This window comes from Cricetulus griseus, chromosome 7 (assembly GCF_003668045.3).
Source record: "Cricetulus griseus strain 17A/GY chromosome 7, alternate assembly CriGri-PICRH-1.0, whole genome shotgun sequence".
In the NCBI taxonomy this organism is placed as follows: Eukaryota; Metazoa; Chordata; class Mammalia; order Rodentia; family Cricetidae; genus Cricetulus; species Cricetulus griseus.
This window is the reverse complement of record NC_048600.1, coordinates 93724943-93744735: the sequence shown is the minus strand read 5'-3', so window position 1 is coordinate 93744735 and position 19793 is coordinate 93724943. Positions and strand designations below refer to the sequence as shown.

The 19793-nt window shown below is 39.6% G+C and overlaps 1 protein-coding gene across 6 annotated transcripts in view; it reads right to left on the bottom strand.

Moving 5' to 3' along the window:
* Positions 1-8018: 8018 nt before the first annotated feature.
* Rhot1 (ras homolog family member T1) overlaps positions 8019-19793 on the bottom strand; it is a 65416-nt gene continuing 53641 nt past the window's right edge. For 4 of the 6 annotated variants that reach the window (XM_027426517.2, XM_027426519.2, XM_027426518.2 and 1 more), the window contains one exon: positions 8019-9096. In XM_027426517.2, the coding sequence (XP_027282318.1) occupies positions 8979-9096 (118 nt within the window). In that variant the 3' untranslated portion in view covers positions 8019-8978. Of the gene's footprint in view, positions 9097-9156; positions 10613-19793 lie in introns of those variants that run through there. The other 2 variants (XM_035447662.1, XM_035447663.1) reach the window with 2 other exon arrangements.

Below are 19793 nucleotides of genomic sequence, written 5' to 3'. Positions count from 1 at the left end.
ATTTTCTTTTATTGTTTTTTCTGTTTTGGTTTTTCGAGTCAGGGTTTCTTTTTGTAATGGCTTTGGCTGTCCTGGAACTCGCTCTGTAGACCAGGCTGGTTTCGAACTCACAGAGATCCACCTGCCTCTGCCTCCCGAGTGCTGGGATTAAAGGTGTGCACCATTACCACCAGACCACATTTGTTCTTTAAAATTCATTAGGGGTTGCTAGGAAGTGGTGGCAAGTTCTAGAATATTTAGGGCTACACAGAGAAACAAATAAAGAAAACCTTATTATATAAAAAAAAGAGGTACACAATGAAAAATTTCCAGGTGAAATAATGTGTTGTCTGGAATATGTTCCAAATAATTCCAGAGTGTGTGGGAGAACAGATGAAACAAGACTGCCATGTTGATTATTGCTGGAGCTTGGTGATGGGCACAGGAGGCTTCATTACACTGTTGGCTCTAAGTTTTGTTTTTGATTTAGATGTAACTAAAATCAATCCCTGTTAAAAAAACACTCTATCTTGACTCTTCATGAAAGGGCTCACAGATCCAGTAAAAGTCAGCTGTTGCTGCTTATAGAACAAAGCAAGTGCTGGGTATTGGCAGCTTCTCCAGGATGGGATGTTATAGCTCACTTTCTTTTGGCACACCCGAGATGTGTGGTCAAATGAGCTGAACTGCTCTGCTTAACAACTGTACCATTTGAAAGAGCTCTGTTCTTTTATTTACCCTGGGTAACAGCGTGGGAGAACCAGACACTGGTGAACAGAACTTTGAAGGGGCGGCTTTAACGTCTACCCAGACCGAGGGAACCAGCCAGCTGTTCCTATGTTCTCTGCACACTCCAAATCACACTCTCTCCAGCAACAACTCCTGACCTATGACCCGACAGAATGTGCTGGCTGACAGAGCCTGGGCAAGCAGAGGTGGGGCAAGCTCCTGCTTCTCTGTAACCTCAGACTCCCTTCTGCCACCAGCTTACATAAGCACAACTGTATCAGCAGCCTGCCAGCTGCCAACTCTTCTGGAAGATACTCGGCACTTTCCCTATCCTGGCTAAAAATAAGCCCTGAGCTCTCCTGGGCATTTGCAGGTGGTGTGCTCACTGTGCCATGCTGGGCTTTTCTCGAGCTAGTGTAATTCAGAAATGTTGGGCTGCTTATACCATGTCCATGGGGGAGGCTCTGCATGTTCCCTAGGGGGAAGGCTCACAAGCAGAGTCAACTCTGGGAAGAGCTTTTCTGCCTCTCTCTAAAGGCCAAGGTGGCATCTGTAAGTACAGGACAAGGGCTAAGCCTAGTCCTAAGGCAAGGCTAGATCTACATTGAGCTAACCAAACTCCCTTAGCCTCAGCACCACTGTATTCATAATGGGGGTGGTGGTGGTAATAATTGATTCCTCGTTACTATAATTAAATGACATGTGAGAACTCTAGAAATCACATTTTATAAAATGTGCTAATTTTCAGTGGTTTTCTTTTCTTCCTTTTTTTTTTCTCTAAAAGACAGGGTCTCCTTCTGTAACCACAGGTTGGAGCTTGCTATGTAGGCCAAGTGATCTTCCTTTCCCTGACTTCTGAGTGTTTGAATTATAGGTGTATACCACCATGCTTGGCTATTTTTTACATTTTTATTACATTACCAAACCCTCAAATCAATGGTCTCAACCCTCCTAATGCTTCAACTCTTTAACACCTCTTGGTGTGACCTCCCAACCATAAAATTATTTCATTGCTATTTCATAACTATAATTTTGCTACTATTATGAATTGTAATCTAACATGTGTTCTGTGATGGTTTTAGGTGACCCCTGTGAAAACCCACAGGTTGAGAAGCTCTGCCTTAAATGGAATCTCTCTCTCTCACTTCAATAAATACCTCAGCATCTGCTATTCCTGATACCATCCTAGAAACAGTGACTAAAACGGACAAAATCATGGCCTTAGGGAGCTTTCAGTATTAACAAGTAACAAAGCTGACTGATTATATAGAAGAGTATAGGTGGGCGTGTTGGTGCACTCCTTTAATCCCAGCACTTGGGAAGCAGAGACAGGTGAATCTCTGTAAGTTCGAGGCCAACCTGCTCTACAGAGTGAGTTACAGGACAGCCAGGACTACACAGAGAAGAAAACCTGTCTCAAAAAAAAAAAAAAAAAAAAAAAACCCAAAACCTAAAAGAGTATAATATAGCATATAGCATTGGGTGTGGTTGGGAATATGATCCTAGTACCTGAGGCTGAGATGGGAGGACCGATTTTGCTCAGACTACAAAATAAGACTGTATCAAAGAGAGTGGGGACACAGCATGGGCGTGAGGACATGGCTTATCCGTTTCAATCATTCACTGCTGTTGCAGAAGACCTCAACTCAATTCTCAGTGTCAGGCAGCTCACAGCTGCCTGTGACTCCATCTGGCTCCAGGGGATTCAATGCCTCTGGCTTTGGCAGGCCAATCTTTTTAAAAGACCATCGTGTTTAAGATGGTGATAAGCACTATGCATAAAAATGAAGTATTCATGATAGGAAGTACCTGTATGATGCATGAATTCTAAGTTGGAAGACTGAAAAGAACTTGTTTGGGGCTGGACAGATGGCTCAGAGGTTAAGAGCACTGCCTGCTCTTCCAGAGGTCCTGAGTTCAATTCCCAGCAACCACGTGGCGGCTCAAAACTATCCATTATGAGATCTGGTGCCCTCTTCTAGTGTGCAGATATACATGGAAGCAGAATGTTGTGCAGATATACATGGAAGTAGAATGTTGTATACATAATAAATTAAAAAAAAAGAAAAGAACTTGTTTAAGATGACATCTGAATACACCCTGAAGGAGGTCAGATATGCTATGTGGATATATGGTAGATAGGTACGTCTGTCAGAGTGGCAACCAAGTGCAGAGGCCCTGGAGTAGATGCTTACATTGTACAGTTTATGAATAAAGGGTAGCAGAGTAGCTGGAGGAGTGAAAGTATGAGATGGAGTCAGGTAACATTGTGTTGAGAGGCCTTATTGGCCACTTTTAAAAATGTCTAAAAATGTCTTTATATCTAAAGTGAGAAGCCATTGAAAAGATCAGTGCCTGTGCTATATCATTCTGTTGCTCATGTTTGAGGCAGAGTATCATTATGTAGCCAGGCTGGCCTCAAACTCATGATCCTCTTGCTTGGATCACCTTTGTGCTGGCATTGCAGGTGAGTGCCACCAACTCCAGCTCTCTCATGTTCTACCATATTAGGAGCACTCTAGGTGACCTGTGTAGAAAAGTCTGAAGGTGGGCAAAAATGAAAATTGGGAGGGTTAGAGATATTAAACAACAAACAAAACCCAAACTGGATCTTTAGAGATATAAATATAATGTCTAAAGAGAAAGACATTGGAAAACATGAGGAAAAAAAAGTCAGCTTGCAAACACAGGAAAAAAACGAAAATCAATCGAGTATCAGTGACCAGTGGAACATCAAGCAGCTGTGTACATCGAGCCCAGAGGAGGGGGAGCTGGAGAGATGGCAAGGTGGGTAACAGCACCTACTGCACCAACAGAGGCCCTGACAGGTAACTCTAGCTCCAGGAGAGCCAGTACCTTCTTCTGGACTCTGTACTCTGAACACACATACACATAATTTAAAAAGACAAATTAAAGGGGCTGAAGAGATGGCTCAGTAGTTTAAAAAACTGAGCTCCTCTGCTCTTCCAGAGGATCCTGGTTCAATTCCCAGCACCCACATCTGAAACTATAGTTCTAGGGGATCTGATGCCCTCTTCTGACCTCCTTGGTCACTGCACACAAATTGCACAAAGACACACATGCAGGCAAAACACACACATTAAATAAAATGTGTGTAAATAATAAATAAATAAAAATAAATAAAAGTAAATAAAAAAACTTACAAATGCAAGGCCAGCGAGCAATCTCCATCCATAATGACACCACTAAGTCTGATGATCTGAGTTCAATACCCAGACGCCACATGGTGAAGGAGAAAACTGATTCCTATAAATTAACTTCTGACCTCCACATGCATACTATATGGCATGTACATATTCCCTGCCTCACAAATAAATAAATGTGCAAAACAATTATAAATCAGACAGAAGGAATCCAATAAAGTCTCAGATGATTGCAGATTTATTGCAATAACAACGAAGGTGGCTGGGAGCAGTGGAGCGCACTTTTAGTCCCAGAGGGAGAGGCAGGTAGATCTTCATGAGTTTGAAGCCAGTCAAAGCAAAACTGCTGGGTGGTGGTGACACATGCCTTTTGTCCCAGCACTAGGCAGGCAGAAGCAAGCAGATATCTGATTCAAGGCCAGCCTGGTCTACAGAGCAAGTTCTAGGAAAGCCAGGGCTACATAGAGAAACCCTGAGTGCTGAGATTAAAGGGCCACCAGGCCTGGACAGAACCTCTATTCTTGTGTTTTTGTTTTGTTTTTCCAAGACAGGGTTTCAGAACTCACTTGGCTGTCCTAGAATTCACTGGATAGTCTGGCTCTCTGGGATTCTCTGGTCCTGGTTTGAGCAGTCCTCACTGCAGCATGAGATGGACCAATCTGCTGTATTCTGAGAAGATGGGGGGGGGAGGGAGCAGCTCATCTTTTCCCTGGAGTAGGAGGGCAACTGAGAGCATTCAGATATTTTGAGATGAAGCTGTTACCATGGGAATGTTTCCCTATCTTTTCCCTTAATGATGGGTAGAAACAATGAACAGTACAGCTCCCAGAATTCTAGAAATAGGGAGAGTAAGAAAAGAAAAATGAAAGCTAGTGAATAAATCCCTAAAAAAGGATTGCTTAGTTCAATTAAAACTCTGCATTGGCTGCATTCTAGGAGAATGTGAGATATTCACAGGCCAGAAATTTCCCCTAAGGTCAAGTTTTCCACGAGGCTATAGTTGTCCTGAAAGAGTGAGTAGACTCTGAGGCACTTTTAGTAAGAGCAGAGTTGGTTTTTCCTTTCACACTTTACAGAGGGTTAAGGTGAGGACTGGGGACAGAAAACTGGAAACCTGATAAATTCAGATGCTTCTAAATCCTTTCCATCTTGTTCTGCACGGGAGCCAAGTTTATGGTCTCTCCATGCCCAGGACCTCAGACTGTCCCAGGCCAGGATGGTGCACATTTTTGCCTTGCAAACTCAGGGTATCCTAAGTTGTATCTTCCAACAAAGGCTATCACTGCTTGATGCACTGCAGAGGACCACCCTGGAAACTGTCAGGGGAACTCCTATTTCTCTAGGACACATGATTTCAAAAAATCTATCTGCAAAATTAACCATCTTCTTTAGTTGATACTTTACCTGCTGTACCCTCTTTCAAAGGACTTGTTGACTTTCTTTTCACAATCTTTGGGGGTTTTTTTTGTTGTTTTTTTTTTTTTTTGAGACAAGGTCTCATTATGTAGCCCTGGATGGTCTGGAATATGTAGACCAGGCTGGCTTTGAACTCATAGAGATCCACATGCCTCCGGAAGGGTCTCTCTCTCTCTCTCTCTCTCTCTCTCTCTCTCTCTCTCTATATATATATATATATATATATATATATATATATATATATAGTTTTTTTTCCTTTTTTTAAGGCAGGGTTTTATCATGTAGATCTGGCTGGCTAGCCTAGAACTTGTATAGGCCAGCCATCTCTTAATTCTTTTTATCTGATTGCTAGCCAAGCAGAGCTTCTCATTGGGTCTGGACATAGTCACTCCTCCTTTCCAAAGGTGAATCCTATGTTCTGTCCACACCTGGCTGGAAACAGAGTTGTACTCTGGTGTACTTCAGCTGCCACTCAGAGCTAACAGCCAAGCACTGCTCCCATGCTGTTTGAGATGAATACCTATCCTGTTCCAAGCACATTATTACACAGGGTACTTTCACATTCAGCTGCTGTTTTGACAGATTTTACAGAAGTATGAATTTCAATTCTTATACAACCCAAGCTGGGGGCAGTTTTTTCAGTGAGATAGGGACTGACCTCCAACCCCAGCAAGAAACACTCAGGCTCTTGAACTTTCCAACTCAGTAAGAGAGAATTTTTTTTTTTTTTTTGAGACAGGGTTTCTTTGCATAATAGTTCTAGCTGTCCTGAACTCTCTTTGTAGACCAGGCTGGCCTCTGCCTCTCAAGTGATGGGATTAAAGGTGTGTGTGCCACTACCTCACAGTTGACAGACAACTTTTTAAGTGTGAATTATTTCAGGTCTAAATGGAACATCACCTTCTGTAGAACTTACTGGGAACTCAATTGGAGAAAAATCTCTGGTGGCTGAGCTTAGCTCCCACCACACTTATAACTACTCCACTTGTGGTGCTTACTATGGCCTCTCCCCATGGGAGTGGAAGATCAGGCACCACCATTCCAAATTATTTCACACGTGCCCTAACACCCAGGGCAGAATCTATATAAAGGAGGCTCCAAATACATAGACACCTCTTCTACCTCCAATCTTTGTTTCCATACAAACATGAGTACAGTGTTTTTACATTCTTCTCAGTGTTGTACATTTCCAAGATAATCAGGTGATTTAACAACTGCTGCTCAATTAAATCAGTTTCTGTACATCTAAGTATGAATTCTAGATTCTTTTTTTTTTTCCCTGAGACAGGATTTCTGTGTAGCTTTGGAGCCTGTCATAGAATTCCCTTTGTAGACCAGGCTGGCCTCAAACTCACAGACATCCTTCTGTCTCTGCCACCCAAGTGCTGGGATTGAAGGCATGCAACACCACTGCCCAGTGAACTCTAGATTTTTAATTGTCAAGTAAATCCAAGGGATCCAGGTGTGGTGGCTCATAACTTTATCCTCAGCACCTGGAAGGCAGAAGCAGGTGGATCTCTGTGAATTTGAGGCTGGCCTGATCTAATAGCATGTTTAGTGAGATACTGTCTCAAAAAATAAAACAAAGAAAGAATATATAGAAGGGGCTGGGGAGATGACTCAGTATAACCATAAAGACTATGGTTCAGATCCCAGAACCCATGTAAATGCCCATTGGGCATGGAGGTCTGCACATAATTCAAGAGATGGGATTCCCCTGAGAAAGCTGGCTAGCTAGACTAGCAAAATTTGCCTGTTCTGGATTCAAATGAGAGACCCTGCTTCAGCAATAAAGTGAAAAGCAATTAAGGAAGACACATGGAGTCAGCCTTAGGCCTTCTTATACATACATACACTGATATATACACACATATATACTCTAATATACTTACATGAACTCACATTACACAAGAGAAAAAAACAAAAACAAAAAACTGATCCAGAAAGACTGTTTTGTGGCATGTAGAGGTTGTGGGATATTCTAATTTCAGTATACATGAAGTTTTACTGGAATGTAGTCACATTTGCTTACCTTGTGTCTACAGGGGTCTTCATTCTACACAGGGTTCTGTAGTGGAAGCCTGATGTTTGCTGTTTGCACCTTTTACAGAAAGAGTTTGCAACCTTTAAGTTAAACTGCTACATGCGCTCTGATACGTATCACTCTGATAACAAATTCTGGGTTATTCAATTATAAAAGACAATGCAAAGTATAAATAGGAAAATGTTCAAAGAGAAGCATTGTAACAAGTAATCTCAGGATTATCCATTTAAAAGATAATGCAACTGGTATTCAGTGAAAGTTTTTTTTTGTGATTCTTTAGTTTCTGACTCTCTCATTTTTCTTAGTATTCTCACAGCTTGCATTTTTTGGAGCAAACTGTCAAAGTCAGAAAAAACTGTTTTTTCCCATATTAACTGTTCCTAAAGAGTATGTAAGACAAAGGAACACACCTACACACCTCCAAGTTGAAGAGGAAGCAGTGATATGACCTCTGCTCACCACATTGTCTCAGCTGACAGATGAGGGTAGCCAGGCTGTACGGTGTGGGTCACCCACCAACAAAGACAAATGGGGCATGGTGGCACACTCTGTTAGCCTTTAATCCTTGCACTTGGGAGGTACATCTGTAAGTTCAAATCAACTCTACCACTAAGGAAGATAGAAACCAGAGGAGCTGACTCACATCTAGACAGAGACACTTACTTTATAAGACAAAAACCCCAAGATCACATTACACAGCATTTATTTATTTAAATACCTGAAAAGGTCAATGATGGAAAAAATAGGTTTATTGTGAGAGTTTATATTCATTAGATTTATTTTACCATTAAAAAAGTGTTGTCTCTAGATTATCCTGGCCAGATATAGAACACTTCATGACACATGCAGCTATAGCAATATACAACAGACACAGCCTTTATAGAATGGTTTTCACTTCAGGTGAAATTCAGCAGTGGTCAGGGTGGCTTGTTTATTTAAACTAAAAACATTGATAATATACAAATTGTTTTCCCATTTGATTGAAAGGGCTATAAAATCCCACACACTGACAAAGAAGCAATATAGTCACATAGGTAACACCTTTGCTAACTGCTTCTGCCTCAGTACTCAGTCACACACTCAGCTACACAATTTTCTAGATTTTACAATGGCTTTGATGCTAGCCTACTGTGACAGAAACGAAGTGGTTTTGGAAAGCTGACCTTGACTCCTGTGTGATCTTAAAAACACAGAGAAATGGCTCTAGAAGCCAAAGGATCATCCTGAGTCAATGTGAAATAAATATGTGATCCATGAGTAACACAATCTCTGGTGACTGAAACCTAGCAGGATGAGCCAAGTGAACACTATGACACTAATGTAGAAATGTTTGCAAATACCATTTCTAGAACTCAGTGTGGGAAACCATATCTTGCTTGAATATATACATTATTTACAAAATATTCCCTTTTGGCCTATGAAATTTAGCCACTTAAGTTTGGCTACTAAGGTGTTTTCTCTCCACATGCCATCCAATACTGCAGTCATTACTATCAGTAAAATACTCTTATGCATGAATTACAAACATTAATAAAGTAACTCTGCATGTATAAATATCTCAATATTTCTAGCAGAATTTAAAGCATTCAGAATGTACATAAAAGTATTTGCTTTTGGTAGGCCATTTTTGTTTTTGTTTTTTTTAATCATCGCTGTTTCAATAATGCTTTGTACATAGCAAAGCCCAAGACTGCAAAAACGGTAGCACCAAAACTTGCTCGAAGCCAGAACGTGGAGCTCTTGAGGTCAGCTTGTGTCACATGCCTGCAGTCAGAAAATAGAATTAATATTTAAAACATTAGTAGGAAATTTTTACAGCAATCATCTAATAATCTATCTGGGGGAAGTATTAGCACACTTGTCAGGCAAACTGCATATAGTAATGCTTACCCAAAACATTTATAAGTATAGCTATACACACAATATAGACACCAGTAAAGACAAACGTCTTTACAATGAGCGACTACTTGGAAGCTGACATCTAAAATGTTATATATTTTTGTCACATGGGAAATAAAGTTAGATAAATTAGCTGAGTACATTTTAATGTCACCACAGTCCTTCAAAATGAGAATTAGGCTGGAGTCTCACAATTCTGAGGGTCATATTCATGAAATGTAAGACAAATTCTTCTATACTCAGGAGTCAAAAACTATCTTGTAAGCAGTGAATTGACAAGTGTCAATAATACTGTCTCAAGAGCAATGCTTAATATGTGAAAAACTTGAGACTTATAAAAAATTCACCCCCTCTACGAAATTCTCCCCAAAGAGGAAGGGAAGACTGACCAGCTTGCATTAGATTGGTTACTGCTAATTGAACAGAAAAAAACTAAAACTAAAACCAACAAACCTTGATGTTAGACAGGCAGTGATAATGACACCAAATAAAGGGCATGATGGAATATGATGCATCAAAAGGTAATGATACAAATGAAGCTATATTATACACAACAAGAACAGGGACAGCCTAACACCCAAACTGAGTTTGTGAGCATGCTCAGTTAATAACACTGCTAAGCACCCTCAGGTGTCTCAAGTATGACAGCTTACCATGAAGAGGATAAAGTTTAAAACAATGGCTAGGACGTTTTATTTAAGTGCCCATGAAAAGAATTAGGCTTGCTTCTTGGTTAAGTGCACACAATTGAGGTGATGTAAAAACCTCCAGAATTAAGAGCTTAGTGAGACAGTCTTGGTTACTTTACAATTAGGCAGATTTGAAGCAAAAGTCAGATATTAAAAGACCAAAATGCTGTCATATGCAAACGAGTTAAGAGTTCAAACTGTACACAACTACTTAGCCTTGGTGATAGTTACAGACTGTTTGGATTAGTCTCAGAAAATGTAATCTGTTCTTCTCTAGAAACCACTGCAACACAGCCAGTATTCCATGCTGGTCACCACAGCCAAACAACACATGCACTCCACATCAAGTTCTCACCAGCAGTCTCTTCTCAGTTACGTTTTTTACAAAGCAAAGTGATAACACAGGTTTATTCTACATTGCAAGTTAATTCTTCCAACAGGCAATGTTTTGTTTTTTTAAAGGGTTAGGGAAGAGAACATTGAAATTTCAGTTTTTCTAGCTGGGAAGATTCCAACAAGGTCAACCCAGTGGTGGTGGGAACTGTTACCTGTTGTCAAGAAAAAGCTGACCATGAGATGACTCCATGAAGATGGAATCTTCTACAGAGCTGACGGCGTGCACCTGGTGAGTAATACTGCCTTCGTCGTCTGCTAACAGCATGGCACCCCACTCAGCTACACGGGCTTTTAACCTTTCATACACATGCACACAGTTGGCAGTTCACAGCAGGGCTCACCAAAGAACGGAACTTAAAATAGCATCTCTCATATAAACATCCTACATATATTTCGGGTTGCTTTTCTATAAGATTGAATCTTATGCTTTCTATATTTAAAATATATGCATTACACAGATAATTGCTGAGTTAAAAATGATCTCCATGTACTCTTAAAACATTCATACACTGAACAAGGAAATCTGAAGCTGCTACATGCATCCCCTACATATTCCTAGGAGGCTGTTCTTAAACATTACCTGACAACATATGCCCCAGTCATTCAACTGACGTTAACAATCACTAATCATGAAGTTTATATGCTTAGAATTTCAGAATGTTGAAAAGTTAAAAGTCCTATCCACTAAAAAAATGACTACAACATTCCAAACTGTTAGAACATCAAGGATCCATACTGAGATGAACAGTTTGTATTTCCAATAGAGATGACTTAAAGCAGTGATTCTCAACACTGTAGGAGAAGGGATGTCCAAAGAGCCTTTCATAGGGGTCGCCTAAGACCATCAAAAAACAGATATTTACATTATGATTCTAACAGTAGCAACCAAAATAATTTTATGGTTGGGGGCCACAACATGAGGAACTGTATTAAAGGGTTGCAATATTAGGAAAGCTGAGAACCACTGACTTAAAATAATAGCACAGGCTGAATATATATTAGAGCTTTTGTTTCTACTTTGCATATTTTGTGGGTAATACTTTGGAATGACCTAGAGCCTTGCACTTTCCATCTCTGAGCTATTTCAAGTCAGGGATTTGTGATGCTGCTTAGGCTGGTCCTGTCCATCTCTGCCTCCCAGGGCTGGAATTACAGGCAGGAGCCACAATGTCCAGACAGCTTGCTTTTGTTTTTAATTTTCTCCTTTATTCTTCAGTATACATGTGCAGAGAAAGGGATTAGCATTAAAGTTAGCCATAATCACATTAGTTCTACTAGAATTACTTCGAACGAGCAGCCCTTAAATGAATATGTGCTTCACAAAGCTCCCCTTGTTGCTGTCATTTTCAAATTTTATTACTTATGGGGGTAGGGAAATGGGACAGGGTGGTGACTAGGCATACATGTGGAGGTCAGAGGCCACAATGTGTCAGTTCTCTCCTTACATTTGGTACACCCCAGGGATTGAACTCAGGGTATCATGCTTAGTGGAGAGTGCCTGTATCCACTGGGCCATCTTGCTGGTCCCTTATTTGTATTTGAGACAAGGTTTAATTCTGCCCTCATTTCCTGGGATTTTAAACAGTGCCACCACAGCCAGCTTCTTTTTGTTATGTTTGTTGTTGTATTTTTTAAACAGTTTATTAGACTATTTTTTGGGGGGGGCGTGTTTCTCTGTGTAGTCCTGGCTGTCCTGGAACTTACTCTGTAGACAAGGCTGGCCTCAACTCAAGAGATCTGCCTGCCTCTGCCTCCTGAGTAATGGGACTAAAAGCATGTACCACCACTGCCCAGCTAAATTTACTAGGTTTTTAAAATGTGTTTTGCCTTTATGTATGTATATGCACTACATGTGTGCTTATTGCCCTTACAGGTCAGAAAGAGAGTATCAGTATATAGGATCTCCTGGAACTGGAGTTATGATAGTTATGAACCATCAAGTGGGTACTGGGTCCTCCTCAAGAGCAACAAGTGCTTTTAACCACTGAGCCAGCTCTCTAGCCCATTTGTTATACTTTCAGTGTTACTTTAATTAGTATTCTTCTATAACTTCTTAGAACGGAATTTGAAGTTTTAATTTTCATTCCCCTCAGCTTTCCATTTATCCTTTCTAACTATAACTCATAGGAAACAAATGCACTAATATAAGTGGTATTCTAATTTTACAACTCCATTTATGTATCTCAGGGTTGAACTTTAAGAAAATATTCTTAGGGGCTGGAGAGATGGCTCAGAGGTTAAGAGCACTGACTGCTCTTCCAGGTCCTGAGTTCAATTCCCAGCACCCACATGGTGGCTCACAACCATCCGTTATGAGATCTGGTGCCCTCTTCTGGTGTGCAGATATACATGGAAGCAGAATATTGTATATATAATAAATAAATAAAATCTTAAAAAAAGAAAATACTCTTAGATAACTGTAATGCTTGCATTATTAGGACACAGAAGTATTATATATAGCTTTTTTCTAATTACATATTTAAAGTTTAAAACTATACCAAAGTTACCAAATTACAATCAAGTTCTGTTTCTAAATACTCTATGAAAAAAGGTTTCTGGACCTCCTTGCTTCAATTCTTCAAGTGTTTCTACTTGGTATTTCCTACATTTACGTTCAATTATAATGCCATTACTGCTATCAGTTTATTGTTTTGACTTCATTTTTGGTATGTGTGTGGTGCTAGGGATCAAAGCCTGGCCTAAGACATGTGAGGCCAGCACTCTTTTTTTTTTTTTTTTTTTTTTTAGATTTTATTTATTTATTATGCATACAACATTCTGCTTCCATGTATATCTGCACACCAGAAGAGGGCACCAGATCTCATAATGGATGGTTGTGAGCCACCATGTAGTTGCTGGGAATTGAACTCAGGACCTCTGGAATAACAGTCAATGCTCTTAACCTCTGAGCCATCTCTTCAGCCCCCGAGGCCAGCACTCTTAACAATGACCTACAATCCTGGCCCTGCTAGTACAGTTCTAACAGAGCTAGCTAGAAGGTATGAAATATTAAATTTAACAAATTAAAGGAGAGAGCAAGAAATCAGTGTACAGCACCCAATAGAGGTGAACTGGGACAGAAATCACAAGCAAGCTGTTAGCTGAGCACGTCTAATAGCGACATCCTTTGGAAAAGGGTGTAGATATGCACCAGTGTCAAGAAATGCTTCCCCAAGCAGCAAGACCGCAGCTTATACATGATTTAGATACACAGGAAATGCTCCACAATCTCTATTGACTACGGATGCTTAAAGAGCAAATCAGGCATACTCCACCTTGTCATGTTCTTTAATATACGAACCAAATGGAAAATAATCTGAAATCCTAACCATCAGCAGATGAAAATCTGTAATACAAGTTCTTGAGTTATCTTAAATTTAACTATAGGGGCCAGAGAGATGGCTCAACAGGTAAGAACACTGGCTGTTCTTACAGAGGATCTGGGTTCAAGTCCCAGTACCTACATGGTGGCTTACAACCACCTGTACCTGCAGTTCCAGAGGATCTGACACCCTCTTCTGGCGTTCTCAGGCACCAAGAATGTATGTGGTAGTGTACATAAACACATGCAGGCAAAAGTCATATACATAAAATAAGATAAATAAAAAAACTATCATCTGTATGTTATAGAGATTCAACAAAGTAAAGCAGATGATGCATACAAGACACTAAAACAGGATTTCCTTATATATGTTACTTTACTACAGCATAGTATTCTAAGAGCACTTCCTGGAATCTATGATTCTAAGAACCCATCTTTTTCATAAGACAATTCTATGAAAAAGCAATTCATTTTGGTGTGACAATAATAAAGTCTTTCTTTTAGAAGGGCATCTAACTAAAGTAACATGAATTCAAACTTTATAAGGGAATAAGCTGGGTGATTATCAAAGAAACACAGACAAGTAACCCAGCAGTAAATAGCTTAAAATAAACTCCACATATAGTCAGTTTTAAAATGTATTAAAAATACAATGGGAACAATGTCTATCCATAGTATCTTTACGTTAGCAAATAGCATAAATTATGCACCTAGTCACCAAATATGAATGAAAAATCTATATATCTAATTTAAATAAAATGGAATGAAAAAGACCCTAAAACCAAACTAAGCACCAAAGAAAATAGCACCAAAATGATGAATTGTAAAATTAACAATTATGATTAAATTGTAAGTTAGGAAACGTGGGAAGATTACATATAGAAACCTTGCTTTGAAAGAGATCAAGAGCTGGGCGTTGGTGGCACACGCCTTTAATCCCAGCACTCAGGTGGATCTCTGTGAGTTCCAGGCCAGCCTGGTCTACAGAGAGAGTGCCAGGATAGGCTCCAAAGCCACAGAGAAACCCTGACTCAAAAAACAAAAACAAAAAAAACAAAAACAAAAAGAAAGAAAGAAAGAGATCAAGAGTAGTCAAAAAGTGAGAAAAAATATGACCAAAATATACTGTATGAAAAATTGAAAAAGATGACTAAAAATCACTGCACAGGTGACTGAATGAAAAGAATATTTAAAGGACAGATCGATTCTGTAGCACCCTTTTATACATCATCACATAAAGGAGGAGTGCTCTTAAGTCAGAATAATAGCTAATAAGTAAGAATTCTGGGTAGTTCAGACCAACATTCAAGCTCACTCCTATATACTCAGTTTACCATCTTCAGATCCAAAAAAGTATGTAAAAATTAAAATAATCTCAAAAGGTGTTTTCTTGATTAGCTATTTTGCACCATTGAAAATGAAAGCATTCCCAAAGATAAATAATCTGACTACATGTTTTTTAGTTTTGTTTTGTCTTTTTTTTTAAAGATTTGTTTATTATATATACAGTGTTCTGCCTGCACGTGTCCCTGCAGGCCAGATGAGGGTACCAGATTTCATTATAGATGGTTGTGAGCCAGCATGTGGCTGCTGGGAACTGAACTCAGGACCTCTGGAACAGCTGCTAGTGCTCTTAACCTCTGACTACATGCTTCCCCCACACACTCCCCATACCCCACCTCCATTTGTTTCCTGCTTTGGAGACTGTCCTGGAACTCACTCTGTAGACCAGGTTGGCTTCAAACTCACAGAGACAGGCACCTGTCTGTGCCTCCCAAGTGCTGGGATTAAAGGCGGGTGCCACCACTGCCCAGCCTTCCTACATGTTAATCACCCTTCAAATATATTTTAATTCATACAATTCTAGTTATTCATAGTTGTTTTAAAGAAAAACACAAAACGATTCAGATATGAAATATGTGTCTCTATGCAGCCTTTGATGTCCTAGAACTATGTAAACCAGGCATCTGTGAGCCTACCACCACGTGCCACTTCCTTTAAAGCAAACACTTAGTGCAAAGTGAAAACCCTCCTCAGGGAATAAAGCTTAGCAAAACATCCTTCGATGACTTTTAATAAAATAACTGGTCTTTTTCTTTCTTTTTTTTATACTGCTTATATTAATTATATTAACTAAGACATGTTAAACTTGGCAAACCAATACTGACAAACCACCAAATACTGTCATCCCACCGTCCAAGCACTTTTTCTTGTGTGAGTAGTAAACCGTGGGATAAAGAACAGACACTGTCATTCCTTGGGTGGTCTTTTATTCTGTCATATTTGTTTGTGACAGGATCTTCAATTTGTGGCAATCCCTGCTTCACTACACCATACTCTGTTCGCTTTCATTTTCAGGGAATTTTACCTTAAATTGTGGCTTGTAAACATGCTTTGTCCTGATAATTTCTAAAGTTTGTAATTGGTATTTTTTCAATTCCCCGTTAATTTCATGTTGAATTTTATTTTTTGGTGGGTTTTGTTGGTTTGTTTTTGTTGCTTGTTTGTTTGTTTTTTGAGACAAAGTCTCTCTGTGTAGACCTGGCTGTTCTGGAACTCACTCTGTAGACTGCCAAACACTGTAGATCTGCCTGCCTCTGCCTCCCAAGTGCCTGGGATTAAAGGTGTGCACCACTACACTGGGCTTGATTTAATTTTGTTTTTGAGTCTATCCCAGACTGATTTAGAACTCATTTTGTAGTTTACGATGGCCTCAGATCCATAGTAATTCTCCTGTTTGAGCCTCCCTAGTGTTGGGATTAGAGACATGGGCCACCATATCAAGTTCATGTCAGACAGACAGGGTTTGTCTGTGTAGCTTTGGAGCCTATCCTGGCACTCACTCTGGAGACCAGGCTGGCCTCGAACTCACAGAGATCCACCTGCCTCTGCCTTTAATCCCTGAGTGCTGGGATTAAAGGTGTACGCCACTAACGCCCGGCAAAATTGTTGATTTTTAAATTTTATGTAGAATCAGAAATCCAGCCATCACCAGTGCTACAAAGCACAGGGGTACATACAGCCTGTTACATACAGGCCCGTCTCAGCCGCCATCTCTCCTCACACTTCCACATCACTCACTCAGAATTCTAGATCCTTTGGGAACTGAGTTTTGACTTCAACCCACTTACGCTGCTTTCCTACATCGTTTTATAACACAGAAGAAATTTAGTACAGAAACCCTGAAGTTCACTGCACTTCTATCCAATGCATGGTGAAGCAGCAACTGAGGTAAGAAAGGAGTCCTCTGAAACATAGTTTTCCTCCTCATCTTTCCATTCTTGATTACCAAATGTCAGTGATGAGTGCTGACACCATTATTAAATTACTTCCCATTGTAACAGATGTGACAGAAAGGTCTGCCTTGTTTGAGGATCACACTGTAGAGCAAGCACATTAATTTAAAACATCTCTAAACTATCTCACCTGGAAACTGAATCAACCTACAGGGAAAACTGTCACTAATGACAAAGGAAATGAATCGGTCTCCTATGATAGCAATTAAGAGCTTCTAGAATAGATAATGAAATAGGTGGTTTTTAATCAGTAATTACTGTAAACCAAGATGGGTTTACCAAGAATAAGATGTCAAACAGATGTCATTTCATATTTAGTAGATAAAACAATCCATTGGGAGCTCAAGAGATGGCTCAGTGGTTAAGAACACTGACTGCTCTTCCAAAGGACCCAGGTTCAATTCCCAGCACCCACATGGCAGTTCACAACTGTCTGTAACTCCAGTTCCAGGGGAATCTGACACCTTTATACAGACATACATGATGTACAATAAATAAATAAATATTTCTTTTTTTAAAGATTTATTTATTTTGTGTATGCAAGTTCTTTATCTGCATTTACACCTGCATACCAGAGGAGAGCATCCAATCTCACTACAGATGGTTGCTGAGAATTGAACTCAGGATCTTTGGAAGAGCAGCAGGTGTTATTAACCTCTGAGCCATCTCTCCAGCCCCATAAATAAATATTTCTTAAAAAAGAAAACAACGGACAAGCAGCCTTTAATCCCAGCACTCAGGAGGCAGAGGCAGGCAGATTTCTGTGAGTTCGAGGTCAGCCTGGTATACAGAGCAAGTGCCAGGACAGGCTCCAAAGCTACACAGAGAAACCCTGTCTGGGGGGGGGGGGCGGAAGAAATAAAGAAAACAACCCATTGTAAGTCAGGAGAATGTGATAAAAATTATTCATTGATTTCAGAAAAACCTTCCCTGAAACTCCTGATAGATAAGAAGATACAATGTATACTAGGTAATATATCTAGGCAGTAACATACAACGTATACTAAATAGCAATATGCAGTGTATACTAGGCAATACAACGAGTACTAGGTAATATAGAAATTATAATAGGTTAATAATATGCAATGTATACTAGATAATAATACAATATGCAATGTGTATTAGGTAAGAATATTTTATTTTGATTTTTTTGAAGCTAGGTTCTCGGAAAGGAATTCAGTCAGGCCTCAAACTTACTGTGTAAACTAGGCTGGCCTTGAACTGCAGATCCTCCTGCTTCAGCTTCCTGAGTACTGGGATTGCAGGTGTGTGCCACTGTTGTGGAATATTAACTAGACAAAGATGTGTTACATTTGTTTATGCTGCAGAATATTACTCTAACTATGTGAAGGTGTGTTACATTTGTTTATGCTATATTTGTTTAATTATGTAATGATGTGTTGCATTTGTTTTACCTTGCCTGCCTAGGGCACCTGATTGGTCTAATAAAAAGATGAAGGGCCAACAGCATGCAGAAGAGGGATCGGTGGGGCTGGTGGCAGAGAGAATAAATAGGAGGAATAGAGAGAGAGAGGGGGAGAGAGGGAGAGAGGGAGAGATGGAGAGAGGGAGAGAGGGAGAGAGGGGAAAGAGGAGAATGAGTGAGAAAGAGAAGCAGCCCCCAGCTATGGAGACAGCAGGAAAGATAGATAGATAGATAGATAGATAGATAGATAGATAGATAGATAGATAGATAGATAGAGATAGATAGATAGATAGATAGATAGATAGAGAGAGATAGATAGATAGATAGATAGATAGATAGGAAAAGGAAAGTAAGGAAGAAAGAAGTAGGGAAGGGGGAGGGAAGGAGGGAGAGAGGGAGGGAGAGAGGGGAAAGAAAAAGAAAGCAAGCAAGCTCTGAGGCAAAAATAGATAAAGAGAAACAGATTACAGGTGTATGCTTTCATACATGGCTCAAGAATATTTTTTTTTCACTAACTGAATTTTACACCTATCATTGACAGAGTTCCCTCTGGCTTGTTCACGTCTCTCTTTCCAGTTTTTTAGTAGGCAGTATTATTTATCAGTAACTTAAAAACTAAAACACATCTAACCTATGCAATTTGCAAATAACAAAATGAAAGTTATATAATGGGACAGATTACAAAAATAATGTTTGACTGAGCTAGAACACATGGATTAAAAATAATGCTTAGTAAAGAGATATATGTACCTACATTTACATTTAAAATGTCAACTAAATATTAAAAACACAATTAGAGAGAAGGGACATTTGCCTTAATATTTCTTCATATAAAGAAAAAACGCAATTTCAATTAATCCCAAGTTAATAATATATGTCAACAGTGAGATGGGCTGATAAAAACTTTAGTCACATACTAGTAAGGTGCTGAACATGTTCATAACATGGCTGCTCTCAGTTTTGAATCAGTCAGACAACAACCGGAGCACTGTTAGCCAGTCTTATTGATACCTGCTAACTTAAGGGAATTTCAGATGATGACAATCAGGAATGATGAGGTCACTAAAAGTACCTAATTTAAGTGAAAGCTAAAAGAAATGGGATGTTCTACCTGGAGAATAGAAAACAAGGGGAGACACGACAGTTGTTCTTGCATATCTGAAGCATTGCTATGTTGATGTGGGAGAGTGGTTATAAGTTGTTCTAAAGGGCAGGACTTAAACTAACAGAGAGAAAGCTACAGGAAAAAATTTTAGCTAAAAAATTCAAAGCAAAAGCAAAGCCTCTCTCTCCAAAAAAGGCCAAAGCAAATAGCCACCTCTCAGGAAGGCATGCAGGGAAGGAAGCATTATCATGGGAATAGCCAGATGCATTCCAGAATCTTCCAACTCTGAAGATCCCCAACACTAGTGCTCCTATGTTTGTTTGAACTA